Source organism: Bufo bufo, chromosome 10 (assembly GCF_905171765.1).
Source record: "Bufo bufo chromosome 10, aBufBuf1.1, whole genome shotgun sequence".
NCBI classification, from domain to species: domain Eukaryota; kingdom Metazoa; phylum Chordata; class Amphibia; order Anura; family Bufonidae; genus Bufo; species Bufo bufo.
In genome coordinates this window covers 131,845,085-131,860,793 of record NC_053398.1, presented here as the reverse complement: position 1 = coordinate 131,860,793, position 15,709 = coordinate 131,845,085, and the positions used below count along the sequence as shown (strand labels likewise).

Below are 15,709 nucleotides of genomic sequence, written 5' to 3'. Positions count from 1 at the left end.
GTAGCATGCACCAGTGTCAGTTGGACTGGGCTAGCAGAGGTAGTGTAGCATGCACCAGTGTCAGTTGGACTGGGCTAGCAGAGGTAGTGTAGCATGCACCAGTGTCAGTTGGACTGGGCTAGCAGAGGTAGTGTAGCATGCACCAGTGTCAGTTGGACTGGGCTAGCAGAGGTAGTGTAGCATGCACCAGTGTCAGTTGGACAGGGATAGCAGTGGTAGTGTAGCATGCACCAGTGCCAGTTGGACAGGGATAGCAGTGGTAGTGTAGCATGCACCAGTACCGGTTGGACAGGGATAGCAGTGGTAGTGTAGCATGTACCAGTGTCGGTTGGACAGGGATAGCAGTGGTAGTGTAGCATGCACCAGTGTCAGTTGGACTGGGCTAGCAGAGGTAGTGTAGCATGCACCAGTGTCAGTTGGACAGGGATAGCAGTGGTAGTGTAGCATGCACCAGTGCCAGTTGGACAGGGATAGCAGTGGTAGTGTAGCATGCACCAGTGCCAGTTGGACTGGGCTAGCAGAGGTAGTGTAGCATGCACCAGTGTCAGTTGGACAGGGATAGCAGTGGTAGTGTAGCATGCACCAGTGCCAGTTGGACAGGGATAGCAGTGGTAGTGTAGCATGCACCAGTGCCAGTTGGACAGGGATAGCAGTGGTAGTGTAGCATGTACCAGTGTCGGTTGGACAGGGATAGCAGTGGTAGTGTAGCTTGCACCAGTGTCAGTTGGACAGGGATAGCAGTGGTAGTGTAGCATGTACCAGTGTCGGTTGGACAGGGATAGCAGTGGTAGTGTAGCTTGCACCAGTGTCGGTTGGACAGGGATAGCAGTGGTAGTGTAGCATGTACCAGTGTCGGTTGGACAGGGATAGCAGTGGTAGTGTAGCTTGCACCAGTGTCAGTTGGACAAGGCTAGAAGAGGTAGTGTAGCATGCACCAGTGTCAGTTGGACAGGGATAGCAGTGGTAGTGTAGCATGCACCAGTGTCAGTTGGACAGGCATAGCAGAGGTAGTGTAGCATGCACCAGTGTCAGTTGGACAAGGCTAGAAGAGGTAGTGTAGCATGCACCAGTGTCAGTTGGACAGGGCTAGCCGTGGTAGTGTAGCATGCACCAGTGTCAGTTGGACAGGGCTAGCAGAGGTAGTGTAGCATGCACCAGTGCCAGTTGGACAGGGCTAGCAGTGGTAGTGTAGCATGTACCAGTGTCGGTTGGACAGGGATAGCAGTGGTAGTGTAGCATGCACCAGTGCCAGTTGGACTGGGCTAGCAGAGGTAGTGTAGCATGTACCAGTGTCGGTTGGACAGGGATAGCAGTGGTAGTGTAGCATGCACCAGTGTCAGTTGGACAGGGCTAGAAGAGGTAGTGTAGCATGCACCAGTGCCAGTTGGACAGGGCTAGCAGTGGTAGTGTAGCATGCACCAGTGTCAGTTGGACAGGGCTAGCAGAGGTAGTGCATTGCTAAGAAGAAGAAGAAAAAAAGACAATATATGCAAATGAGCCTCTAGGAGTAAGGTGGGTGTTGCAGAGAGAGCAGAGCCTCTAGGTGTAATGGTAACGGCCGCGCCCCTGCTGTACTTTGTTTGACAGAGCCAGGCAGTGAAAATGTCATCATGGGAAATCCCACATGGCCGGTTCTGATCTCTGCCGCCGTCAAGGAGAGTTGGGAGGACGCCGTACACATTGGATGGTTTCAGTCCAACTTGCATCTGTATGACCAGCTTTAGGGTCCATTCACACATCCGCAATTGCGAACCCATTCATTTCTATGGGGCAGCACGATGTGCTGCCCGGATCCAGAATTGCGGACCCGCACTTCCGGGTCCGCAATTTCGTTCCCGAAAAAAATAGAACATGTCCTATTCTTGTCCGCAATTGCGGACAAGATTAGGCCTTTTCTATTAAGTGCCGGCAATGTGCGGTCCGCAAAATGCGGAACGCACATCGCCGAAGTCCGTGTTTTGAATGGACCCTTAGACGTATATTTTTTTTAGGTTTAATTTAATTTTTTATGTTTTTCGTAATTTGAATTTGTTTATATTTTAGGGAAAAATGCTGTTTATATATGAATATTCCAATGGCTGCGGGGGGGTCACAAGCAGCCCCTGGAGAGCTCTTGCTGTAGCTTGTGATTTGATTTCATGGCTGCTGCAGAATGCCTGGAATCTGCGCCCCTCCGAGTATGTCCCCTCTGAGAGCGCCGAAAATAGTATCCTTCCTCCCACTCCCTTCTCTTGCTTTTCTCGTTCCTGCGATTTCTGCGGAAACAAACCGTCGATGGTTTTCAGCAGCTGCTTAGACTTCAAGATTTGACAGTCTCTGTAATGTCGCTAACCACGTGGCGCGGTCCGCGTTTTACCCAAACTCCTAGTTTCGTGATTTCCCCCCCCCCCCCATTTGAGAGAGCAGAACAGAGACTTCTAAATATTGCTACCTGAAGATAGCGTTTTCATGACGTACAGGATTTTTTTTTGCAGTTAAGTATAATTATTGGCACGGCTCCAACGCACGGAGGACGACTGGGAGATATAGGCTGGATGCGGTAATAGCGAAGGTGCCTGAAATTATACAGCGTGCATCGTTCGGTCTACTACTCAGAAGACCCAGTATAACTTTTGTTTTGACGCAGCGTCTTCCATGGTTGTCCGCCATGTCAGTCCCTCCCCATTTATAGGGGTCTTCCCAATTTTATGTACTGATGCTGATTAGTTCAGGCCAAAGGAGACCGCCTATTTGATGACCTCTCCCATGGCTGGCTTTCTGGACCTGGACTGTCTATATGTTCTGTCGCCTACGCCACCACCAGAGTCCAAACTAGGCGCGGTTGGATACGGTTTTTACAAGTGCCGAGGCCGTTGCTTCTCACCAGTTCACCGCCAGCCCTTTTCCATTCTCTCTATTTCTCACTCTTCTGCTTCTTCTTCCTCCTCTTCACGGAGCCGACATTTATTGAAAGTGTATGCGCACCTTTTAGTTAAAGGGGTTGTCCGGGTTCAGAGCTGATCTCCATTTTCCCCCAGACAGCCCCTCTGATATGAGCATTTCATGCTCCAATGCTCTCCTTTGCCCTGCATTGAATCGCACTGGGCAAAGGCTTTCTCTTGTGATCCGGTGACTTACCCGGCTCTCCATAGGGTAAGCTAGGTGGAGGCCTCCGCCTAGCAATGTTGCCATTGATGTCACCCGCACTGATGGGTGGGCTTTAGCGCTGCCCTAGCCGCTTTACAGGCCCCCGCCTAGCAGTGTGAAAATATAAGCAAACAGGCCTTGCCCTACGCGATCCAGCACAGGGAAAGGTTGAGCATCGGAGCATGACATTCTCCAATGCTCATGTCAGAGGGGTGAAGATGGGGATATGTCTGGGTTCAGAGGGGTATTCCTGTAGGTAAAACAGGATCCTACCGCTGGGACCCCCACTGATCATGAGAATGAGTGTCCCGTACCCCCTGCTGCTGCGCCCCTGAAATGACTACAGCAGCCAGTCGTACATGATCGCGGCCGCTCTATTCATTTCTATGGGATTTCTGGAGCCCATAGAAATGAATGGAGCAGCCGCGCACATGTGCAACTGGCCACTCCGGCCATTTCAGGGTAGCCACAGGGGGTTCTGGGCCCCGTTCTCGTGATCTGTGGGGGTCCCAGCGTTTGGATCCTCTTCGATCTGATAGTTATCCCCTATTCTGTGGATAGGGGATAACGTTTACCTAACGGAATACCCCTTTAATGAGAGGCTTTAGAAACTGATCCCCTTCTTGGTAAGAGTTCAGCTCCGGAGCCTGGAGGCTAAATGTGTTCAAATTCTCTCCTGGCATTTTTTTTTGTAATTAAGCTACTAGTTGAAATGCGTATTTACTCTGTTAAAGGGCCATGATTACTTAGGCCTGCAGAGGTTTGTGAATGTGCGGCAGGGTCAGGATCACTGTACAGGTAGAGGCCTATTATCTCCGGGACTGATCTATCCACTAGATATGGACCTTCAACTTCAAAAATTCCTGGTGGGATTGGAATCGTATCGCAGAGACTCCACTAGCCTAAGGGTATGTTCACACTGAGTTTTTTTCAATGTGGATTTTTCCCTGCTTGCTGTTACCACCACTGAATAAATTAGTGACGTCCATTCTTGATGTGGATTCTGCTAACAGACTTCCGTTGAAATGGGCAGGATAAAAAAAACACATTAACAAAAAAAAAAAAAGCAGGAAGATCCACATCGGAATTTATCATCCCATCAAACTAATGTAACAACAACAAAAAAGTTTTGTGTTTTTACGCTGCTTTCTACACTTTTGGAAAGTGGTTGGTTAGCTATGTGAATTAGGGTCCATTCACCCGTCCGCAATTTCGTTCCGCATTTATCAGATACGGAATTGCGGACACGTGCTTTCGGGTCCGCAATTCCGTTCCCGAAAAAATTGCGAACAAGAATAGGCATATTCTATTAGTGCCGACGATGTGTCGACCGCAAAATGCGGACCGCACATTGCCGTGTCCGTGTTCTGTGGATCCGCAAAACACATTTCGGACGTGTGAATGGACCCTTAGGCGCACTCCATATTTATCTCCTGTGCCTTCTCAGGGTATGAGCACACAGCAGAGCAGATCTGCAGATTTTCATGCGGTTTTTCACTGCGTTTCTGCACCAAAATCTGCATGCATTACATACGGGTTTTGATGCAGATTTGCCCCAGATGCAAAGGGCGCAATCTACACTAAAAAGCCGTGCAAGCGATCGATGTACCACAGATGTCAAAATCCACACCGCTGGTCCATTTCTGGGCAGAAAGTTTCCGCACCATTTAGGGTACTTTCACACTTGCGGCAGAGGATTCCGGCAGGCAGTTCCGTCGCCGGAACTGCCTGCTGGATCCAGCAATCTGGACGCAAACTGCATTGAAATACCGGATCCATCTCTCCGGTGACATCCGGAAAAACGGATCCGGTATTATTTTGTTTTGCATTCTTAAAGGTCTGCACATGCGCAGACCGGAAAGCCAGATCCGTTTTGCCGGAACACTTAATGCTGGATCCGGCTCTAATACACTTCTCCGGCAAGTGATCGGTATTTTTGGCCGGAGAGAGAACTGCAGCATGCTGCGGTATTTTCTCCGTCCGTAAAACGTAAGAGGGACTGAACTGATGCATCCTGAACAGAATGCTCTCCATTCAGAATGCATTAGATCAGGCATGCTCAACATGCGGCCCTCCAGCTGTTGCAAAACTACAACTCCCAGCATGCCCGAACAGCCTACAGCTAAAATCCTAAAGCAGGGCATTGTGGGAGTTGTGGTTTAACAACTGCTGGAGGGCCGCAGGTTGCGCATGCCTGCATTAGATAAAACTGATCCGGTTTTTTTTCCCGGTATTGTGCTCCTAGGACGGAACTTAATACCGGAAAACAAAAAACGCTAGTGTGAAAGTACCCCAACAGTACATTTTTTAACTCTTTTCTGCATTTTAAAGAGGAGGCAAATTTATCAAGCGCTGTGTGATTTCTGGCGCCAAAGCAAAACTGACTGACGTTTCCTCCATTGGTTTGTGCCTTTTTTCCCCCATAGTGTTCTCTATAAATCTGCACAGATACAAAAGTCATAAAAAAAACACTTAGAATGCTTGTAAAAAAAAAAATGCTGTAAAGAACGGCTGAAATGCATGTTTTAAAAAATGCTGAAAAACGAATGTGTGAGAGAGGCCTTAATGGGGGCTGTAGTTTCCCGACAGCTGGAGATCCGCAGGCAGAGAAAGTTTGTAACCAGCAAAAGACTTGATGAAGAGGAAATGCTGTGGCGCTGTTCACACCGTTGCTCCTGGTAGCGCGGATTACGACGGGCGCAGTGCGGTGTCACTAGACGGCTCGGCTGCTTTGCCTTGTAAGGAATTAGCATTCCAGGGAAGGTGATAAGCGGTGAAGTCCTGACCACCGCCCCCTCCCCCGGCCACCCTCACATACCACAGTATTGTCAGTGGTTACTGCTGCGGCGCTGTTATACCCAGGGAAAAGAGAAGTGACCTCATCGTGTATCACTTTCCTCTTTTCTTGCACTTCCTTAGTTTACTTCTAAGATTACTTGACCTTTGCAAGTATTCCGGCTTCCTTGTCTTGCATGTCCATGTCGTCGCCTCATCCACAGTCCCCTGCCCCTGCTCGTACTGGTTCAGACTTGGCATAAATGCTGCAAATTCTCCCGCAGTGCAAGCCGGTCTGCGCTGCAGGTTTTCAGTCGGCAGCAGCCAGGGGTATCCAGCAGGTTTTACCTGCCTTTCTCAGCCCTTGCTATGCAAAGCCCCCACATCACCAGCCCATTTCGGACTTTTTTTTTAATTTTTTTTTTTTTTTTTGTGGGACCGGCTTTCCTTCCGATCCGCTGCGCGTAGATGTACACTACTTCATGTTCTGTTACATGGCATCGTTGGAGATGTAGTCCTCACGCCTGGACCTTATTGAAACCCTATATCTGCAGAAATGTTTGGCGGTAGTTGGGCACATTCTGATCCGGTGCCATGTTCTTAAACTGTAGGGATTTAGGAAATATTCCTACATCGGATTCTGCACTGGAATGAAATGTTTTCTTAATCCTCATAGAGAAAACCCCATGTTTTTGTTAGGGCAGAGGGGACCCCCTGTAGGATCTAGAACAGGGAACCACACTGGTGGGCTCGAGACATCAGTGTGTTATATGTGATTGTCTATCACAGGGATCAGCAACCTCTGGCACTCCAGCTGTTGTGAAACTACAATTCCCAGCATGCTCCATTAATGTCTGTGAGAGTTCTGAGAAGAGCAGAGGAAGCATGCATGCTGGGAGTTGTAGTATCACAGCAGCTGGCGTGCCGGAGGTTGCCTACTCCTGGTCTATCATATATAATATTTATTGCATCTCGCTTTGGTGGCCTTTGCTCTTACAGGGGCATCCTGCCAAAACCGGCTGACCTGTTACCTGTGCACTTGGCAGCTGAAGCCACCTGTGTTGGTCCCGTGTTCATTTGTGCCCGCATTGCTGAAAAAAGGGATATTTTAATATATGCAAATGAGCCTCTAGGATCAACGGGGGCGTTGCTGTTACACCTAGAGGCTCTGCGTTCTCTGCATCTGTTGCACCCTCTGAACTTTGACAGGTCCAGGCAGTGTAAATGTGATCAAACCTGGCCCTGTGAATCAGAATGGAGAGTGTGCAATAGTTGCAGAGAGAGCAGAGCCTCTAGGAGTAATCATAACTCCCCCGTTGCTCCTAGAGGCTAATTTGCATATTATAAAACATCATTATCCTCAGCAACGCGGGCACATATGAACATGGGACCAACACAGATGTCTTCAGCTGCCAAGCGCACATGTAACAGGTCAGCAAGTTTCATAGGTAGAAGAAATCTGCTGACAGAGGCCCTTTAAGGCACTGGTCTTCAGAAATACTGTATTCTGCTGTGCATTTCGTCCCGTGCAAATCCACCACGTCTGATTTCCAATCCGTAGTATTGTGGATGAATATGTATTACAGGATCTCGCTAGCTCCTCTGCCCCCGAGTGCTCTAGACCTGGAGTGTATTTGCTCTCTTGTCCCATGCAGGTAGGCACATTGAGATATGTCACCGTGCGAAAGTTTACCTTGTCTTTGGTTGTCATGTGAGCTGTCGGCCGGCGGACACATTCCTTTACCACGTGCTTAACAGATTTTACTGACAGATTATCCCTGACCTGTAGCCTACAATATTACCTACTAGCAGAAGGACCCGGCTTCGCAAGGGTATATTTCATCTATTTCATTTAATGTTTCTGTGTGTCATTTTAAAGATATCGACAGTATCCCCCATAACAGTGACCTCTACAGCACCCCACCCCTTAACACTGACCCCCCCCCTCCCCCACAGTGCCCCACCACTTTAAAATGGGACCTCTACAGCAGCCCATCCTTTTAACTTTGACCTTCACAGAAGCCCACCCCTTTAACAGCGAGTTTCACAGCACCGCACTCCCTTGACATTGACCTTCTCAGGGCCGCGCCCCCTTAACACTGACCTCCACAGTACCCTGCTGCCTTAACAGTGACCTCCACAGCAGTTGCCCCTTTAATACTGGCCCCTGCCCCTTTAACAGTGACCTCCACAGTGGCCTGCCCCCTTAACAGTGACCTCCACAGTGGCCTGCCCCCTTAACAGTGACCTCCACAGTGGCCTGCCCCCTTAACAGTGACCTCCACAGTGGCCTGCCCCCTTAACAGTGACCTCCACAGTGGCCTGCCCCCTTAACAGTGACCTCCACAGTGGCCTGCCCCCTTAACAGTGACCTCCACAGTGGCCTGCCCCCTTAACAGTGACCTCCACAGTGGCCTGCCCCCTTAACAGTGACCTCCACAGTGGCCTGCCCCCTTAACAGTGACCTCCACAGTGGCCTGCCCCCTTAACAGTGACCTCCACAGTGGCCTGCCCCCTTAACAGTGACCTCCACAGTGGCCTGCCCCCTTAACAGTGACCTCCACAGTGGCCTGCCCCCTTAACAGTGACCTCCACAGTGGCCTGCCCCCTTAACAGTGACCTCCACAGTGGCCTGCCCCCTTAACAGTGACCTCCACAGTGGCCTGCCCCCTTAACAGTGACCTCCACAGTGGCCTGCCCCCTTAACAGTGACCTCCACAGTGGCCTGCCCCCTTAACAGTGACCTCCACAGTGGCCTGCCCCCTTAACAGTGACCTCCACAGTGGCCTGCCCCCTTAACAGTGACCTCCACAGTGGCCTGCCCCCTTAACAGTGACCTCCACAGTGGCCTGCCCCCTTAACAGTGACCTCCACAGTGGCCTGCCCCCTTAACAGTGACCTCCACAGTGGCCGCCCCTTTAATGCTAGGGCTACACGACGACATGTGTCGGGCGACATTTTGTCTCAACAATTTTTATAATGATAGTCTATGGTGTCGCACTGTGACCTGTGACATACTGCGACACAAACAGTCACAAAAAGTCCATCCAAGATGGATTTTTTTGCAACTGTCGCAGTCGCAGCATATCACATGTCACAGTGCGACACATGCTGAGCTACAGCAGTGAAGAAAAATGGCTGGGTTGTTATGGAAACCTGGAGTAAAACTGTGTGTATGTGAAGACTAAAGGCCTGCGAGCTTCTATTGGCTGATAGGAGACATGTGACCGTGTGTATGGCAGTTGGGATATGAAGAGAAAGACTTGCAGGCTTGTATTGGCTAATGCAGGTCATTTTTTGGGAATATCTCAGGAACGGTACGTCCTAGAGAGCTGAGACCCCCACAAGATTTCTTTCCAGGTAGCAAGGGATGTGTATACCAAGCTTCGTTGAAATCGATGTTTGAGTTTTTGAGTGATCGCAGAACATATATACACACACACATACATACGTCCTTCTTTATATATATATATATATATATATATATATATATATATATATATAATTTTCCCACTTTGGTCAATGATTTGAGGAGCGGGCATGTGAGTGCTCTGGTTTACGTATGATATAATATTAGCCTCGTACCGGGGTAAATGCAATGTAAAGAAAATTATTCAAAGTATTCAGACGATGCCAGCGCGGTGATTGTTCCGCTCGTCCTGCATGTGACCCGAGGTAACGTGTACATAGAGTTTGCATGTTCTTCCTGTGTTTGCATGGCTTTCCTTGGTTGCTCTGGTTTCCTTAAGCACTCCAAAAATATCCTGATAGAAAGACTGACGGCAGAAAAGGTTCCGGCAGTCTATCTAGTCTGCCCTTAAACCCCTTTTTTGTTTTTTTCTCTTATAATAGACTGGTTTATCCCAGGCTTATATTCACTTACTGTCAAATTTCCAGCTTGTTTCAAGTTTTCCCAGTTGTAGCTCCCTTGTTCTTTTTGTTTAGATTTTTATTTAAAATAAAAACTTTCCACTCCATTCCATAGGGGATTAGAAACCCCCATTCTTAGGCTTATCGGGATACAGAGAAGTGGGTGTGCTGCTCGTCACGGTGGGTAAAGGGCAGATGCAGGTTGATGGATATTAACTTCTTTATTGGATATCAGCTTTACGCGTTTCGGGCTGAACAGGTCACTTTGTCAGATTCACACTGATACCCCTTCATTCTTATGGTCATAGGGACCGAGCAGTTGGACCCCAACCAATCTACCACTTATCACCTATTCAGTGGATAGGTGATAGCTTATTACTGGAATAGCCCTCCAAGGGGGTTGTTCAGGATCTAATTTGCAAGTCCCGTGCACACACACCGACTCTACTTACCTGCTCTGTGGTTCCTGGGCTGTCTTAACCAGACTCTCAGGGTTGATGGGGTCACATGCACTGCTGCAGCCAATGAGTGGCCTGCTGGGTCATGTCTCGCTTGGGAAAACCACCACTGAGGTCAGCCATTGGCTGCAGCTGCACACGTGATCCCATCTGTGCAGGAAGTTTACATGTGGGGACCGGTGAAGGGAGCCATGAGGCAGAGCAGGTAAATATAGCTTCCCAGGTCCCACTGGGGGGGATTAAAAAAAAAAAAAAAGAATCCTGGCCCTTTAAGGTGGGGTTGTACTATACAATGATAGAAAATAGACATTTAGCTTTTAATTGTTTTTGTTCTTTCAGGTGTGATGGAAGATAAGGAAAGTGGTGGTGTACAGGTAAAAGAAGGTAGGACTCAGTTGGTTCCTGACGCCAAGATCACCTTGATGCACGCGGCTGAGGTACAACAGAAAAGCAATGAGCCCTTGATTAGCGTGATACAGAAACTCACAGCAATGGTGAAAAGCCAAGAATCGAGCAGAAGCCCTGAAGGGAAGAAACGCTCTTACCCAGATGACGCCCTCAGCATTCCGCCATCTAAGGAGCCCGATCCCACAAACCTCTGTCCCAAGAGGTCCAAGGAAGTGATCCCAGACGATCAGGCCGTAAAAAGTCCTGCCCCAAGCAGCAAAAAAGTGATGTTCTACCAGTGTAGTCTTTGCAAATTTATCTCCCCTTCCTTTGATGTCCTCACAGCCCATGTGAAAAATCACGGGCAGCACAATGAGATCATCCTAATGTGCTCCGAGTGCCACTTGACTTTCAAAAGCCACGGTGAACTCGAAGATCACATTAAAACACACTGTGAAAGCGATGTCACTGCTCCGTCACAGACTAAAGACCAGCTCCGAGAGGACAAGCAGGTCTCCCCATGCACAAATGCCGCCGAGCCAGCGAGGAAAAAGTGGTACGCCTACGAAGCGTATGGTCTGTACCGGTGCCTCATCTGCAGATACACCTGCGGCCAACAACGAATGTTAAAAACGCATGCCTGGAAGCATGCAGGGGAGGTTGACTTCTCCTACCCAATATTTGAGGAAGAGAACGAGTCCGCTGGATTACCAGATTCCACCGTTGCTCACACTCCACAGGGAAGCGAGTCGGTGCTCTCTGAAAATCTTTACGTCAAGCAGCACGTGCAGATATCCGGATGCGATGTCGTTCAGAAGCACAGCTTGTTGCCAATGGACGTACAGGTCAAGAGAACTGAGGTTTTAAGCCAAACTAGTGTCCCAAATCCTATGACGGAATTGGTAGTCGTCGATGAGGCCTTACCCACAAATGATCAAGATAACTTCATCCGGGAGAGTCTTCTGTCCTCCGCACAGAAAATTATTAGCTATAGCCAAAATACAAAGGGCCATTTGAATGTAATCGTAGAACGTTTGCCCGGAGCTGAGGAATCTGGTCCACAGAAATCCTTCCTGATCAGTACGGAAATGGACGGTAAGAAGATCGTCCCTCAAGAGTCCCAGCTGGTCGATGCTGTCGAGGTTTATCATGCCGATAAGAATGCAGTGGAGAGCGAAGAGATCATCATAGGATTTGAGGGGCCTGATGAGAATTCTCCTCCTGTACGCAGGAGGACAAACTCCGAGTGTTTAAGACTTCACTCTTTGGCGGCTGAAGCCTTGGTAACCATGCCCATCCGAGTGGTTGAATGTCCTAAAACCAGTCTCCGCCTCATCCGTGATTCCAGTTCAGTTGATCCAGACACTGGTCAAGGAGATGGCGATGTTAGTTTAGTATCCTGTCCAGAGGACGAGTCTTTGAAGGTCCCTGAGGAGCATAACGTCCTCAACCAAAAGGAAGTGGAAGAGAAAGGTGAACTGACAGAGGCTCCCATGAAAATGGGGATCAGCACGTCTTTGCTTAAAGTGATAGAGAAGCTGAGAGAGCGGACGGATCAGAACGCTACAGACGAAGACATCCTGAAGGAGTTGCAGGACAATGCCCAGAGCGAGTGCGCCAGTGACCTCAGCTCTAGCAGCAACCTTGTGGACTATATACCCGATTCTGAAAGGCCCTACCGGTGTCGTCTGTGCCATTACACCAGTGACAACAAAGGCTACATAAAGCAGCACTTGCGTGTCCATCGCCAGAGACAGCCTTACCAGTGCCCCATCTGTGAGCACATAGCAGAAAATAGCGGTGACCTTGAAAACCACATGATCAACCACTGCAAAACCACGAAGTATGAGTGCAAGCTCTGCAACGAATCCTTCTTCTACAAGGTATAGCCTATTGGTATCACATTATTCTACGATAAGCTGTAACATTCATTGTAAAGTGTTTGTTCAGGACTTGAACGGGTTGTCTGGTTTCTGATATTGATGACCTATCCTGGTATCAGATCGGCAGTGGGCTGACTACCGGCAGTATAGGTTATCAAGATCTGATTGGTCGGGGGCTGACTCCTGCATCCCCGCCGAACAGCTGTTGGAGGGGTGCTCAGGCGATTCCTGTGGCCCCTTCTCCAGTTTGTGACATCAGGTCTGTCTGTCTCGTGGCCTGTGTGAATGGAACTGAGCTGCAGTATGGAGCACGGTTGGTATACAGTGAGCATGAAGTGGCCCCTTCAAACAGCTGATTGGCGGAGGTGGCAGGAAACGGACCTCCAACAATCATATATTAAAGGGGTTGTCCCACGAAAAATATCCTACAGTTTTAATACCAGCACCCAGATCTGAATACTTTTGTAATTGCATTTAATTAAAAATTTAGCAGAGCCACTGAGTTATTTAATAAATTGTATCTGTATAGCGCCACCTGCTGTTTTTTTTTTCTTTTCTTTTTCTTATTTCTTTGACCTGCTCACTGCGAAAGCCACACATGCTCAGTTTCATCCTCCAACTGCCCCCTGAGCTGTGATAGGGGGAGAGCATGGACATGCCCCCTGAGCTGTGATAGGGGGAGAGCATGGACACGCCCCCTGAGCTGTGATAGGGGGAGAGCATGGACACGCCCCCTGAGCTGTGATAGGGGGAGAGCATGGACACGCCCCCTGAGCTGCGATAGGGGGAGAGCATGGACACGCCCCCTGAGCTGCGATAGGGGGAGAGCATGGACACGCCCCCTGAGCTGCGATAGGGGGAGAGCATGGACACGCCCCCTGAGCTGCGATAGGGGGAGAGCATGGACACTCCCCCTGAGCTGCGATAGGGGGAGAGCATGGACACGCCCCCTGAGCTGCGATAGGGGGAGAGCATGGACACGCCCCCTGAGCTGCGCTAGGGGGAGAGCATGGACACCCCCCCTGAGCTGCGATAGGGGGAGAGCATGGACACGCCCCCTGAGCTGCGATAGGGGGAGAGCATGGACACGCCCCCTGAGCTGCGATAGGGGGGAGAGCATGGACACGCCCCCTGAGCTGCGATAGGGGGGAGAGCATGGACACGCCCCCTGAGCTGCGATAGGGGGGAGAGCATGGACACGCCCCCTGAGCTGCGATAGGGGGGAGAGCATGGACACGCCCCCTGAGCTGCGATAGGGGGGAGAGCATGGACACGCCCCCTGAGCTGCGATAGGGGGGAGAGCATGGACACGCCCCCTGAGCTGCGATAGGGGGGAGAGCATGGACACGCCCCCTGAGCTGCGATAGGGGGGAGAGCATGGACACGCCCCCTGAGCTGCGATAGGGGGGAGAGCATGGACACGCCCCCTGAGCTGCGATAGGGGGAGAGCATGGACACGCCCCCTGAGCTGCGATAGGGGGAGAGCATGGACACGCCCCCTGAGCTGCGATAGGGGGAGAGCATGGACACGCCCCCTGAGCTGCGATAGGGGGAGAGCATGGACACGCCCCCTGAGCTGCGATAGGGGGAGAGCATGGACACGCCCCCTGAGCTGCGATAGGGGGAGAGCATGGACACTCCCCCTGAGCTGCGATAGGGGGAGAGCATGGACACTCCCCTTGAGCTGCCAGCTTGATATAAATCTATCAGAGCAATGAATGGTGAGATCTCTGGATCCATGTGAGGTACAGGGCTGGTTCTAGCTTTGTTAGAGAGAGATTGTCGTGTACTATTTGATGTCTGATTAGTCATGGGATAACCCCTTTAACCACCTCCGGACCGCCGAACGCAGCGACGCGTCCTGGAGGTGGTTGATTCATTCCTCCTGGACGCGCCGGCGCGTCCTCTCGCGAGACGCGAGATTTCCTGTGAACGCACGCACACAGGCGCGCGCGTTCACAGGAACGGAAGGTAAGCGAGTGGATCTCCAGCCTGCCAGCGGCGATCGTTCGCTGGCAGGCTGGAGATGTGATTTTTTTTAACCCCTAACAGGTATATTAGACGCTGTTTTGATAACAGTGTCTAATATACCTGCTACCTGGTCCTCTGGTGGTCCCCTTTGTTTGGATCGACCACCAGAGGACACAGGTAGTTCAGTAATATGTAGCACTACACTACACCCCCCCCCCCCCCCCCCCGTCACTTATTAACCCCTTATTCACCCCAGATCACCCCATATAGACTCCCTGATCACCCCCCTGTCATTGATCACCCCCCTGTCATTGATCACCCCCCTGTCATTGATCACCCCCTGTAAGGCTCCATTCAGACGTCCGTATGATTTTTACGGATCCACTGATAGATGGATCGGATCCGCAAAACACATACGGACGTCTGAATGGAGCCTTACAGGTGGGTGATCACCCCATATAGACTCCCTGATCACCCCCCTGTCATTGATAACCCCCTGTAAGGCTCCATTCAGACGTCCGTATGATTTTTACGGATCCACTGATAGATGGATCGGATCCGCAAAACACATACGGACGTCTGAATGGAGCCTTACAGGGGGGTGATCAATGACGGAGGTGATCACCCCATATAGACTCCCTGATCACCCTCCGGTCATTGATCACTCCCCTGTAAGGCTCCATTCAGACGTCCATATGATTTTTACGGATCCACTGATACATGGATCGGATCCGCAAAACCAATACAGACGTCTGAATGGAGCCTTACAGGTGGGTGATCACCCCCCTGTCATTGATAACCCCCTGTAAGGCTCCATTCAGACATCCGTATGATTTTTACGGATCCACTGATAGATGGATCGGATCCGCAAAACACATACGGACGTCTGAATGGAGCCTTACAGGGGGGTGATCAATGACAGGGGGTGATCAGGGAGTCTATATGGGGTGATCACTCCCCTGTAAGGCTCCGTTCAGACGTCCATATGATTTTTACGGATCCACTGATAGATGGATCGGATCCGCAAAACACATACAGATGTCTGAATGGAGCCTTACAGGTGGGTGATCACCCCATATAGACTCCCTGATCACCCCCCTGTCATTGATCACCCCCCTGTCATTGATCACCCCCCTGTAAGGCTGCATTCAGATGTCCATATGTTTTTTACGGATCCACGGATACATGGATCGGATCCGCAAAACACATACGGACATCTGAATGGAGCCTTATAGGGGG

The 15,709-nt window shown here is 50.3% G+C and overlaps 1 protein-coding gene across 2 annotated transcripts in view; it reads left to right on the top strand.

Moving 5' to 3' along the window:
- The window catches only part of ZNF507 (zinc finger protein 507), a 43,831-nt gene that overhangs the window by 11,053 nt on the left and 17,069 nt on the right, over positions 1-15,709 (top strand). For both annotated transcript variants that reach the window (XM_040410117.1, XM_040410118.1), the window contains exon 2: positions 10,569-12,499. In XM_040410117.1, the coding sequence (XP_040266051.1) occupies positions 10,574-12,499 (1,926 nt within the window). In that variant the 5' untranslated portion in view covers positions 10,569-10,573. The remainder of the gene's footprint in view (positions 1-10,568; positions 12,500-15,709) is intronic.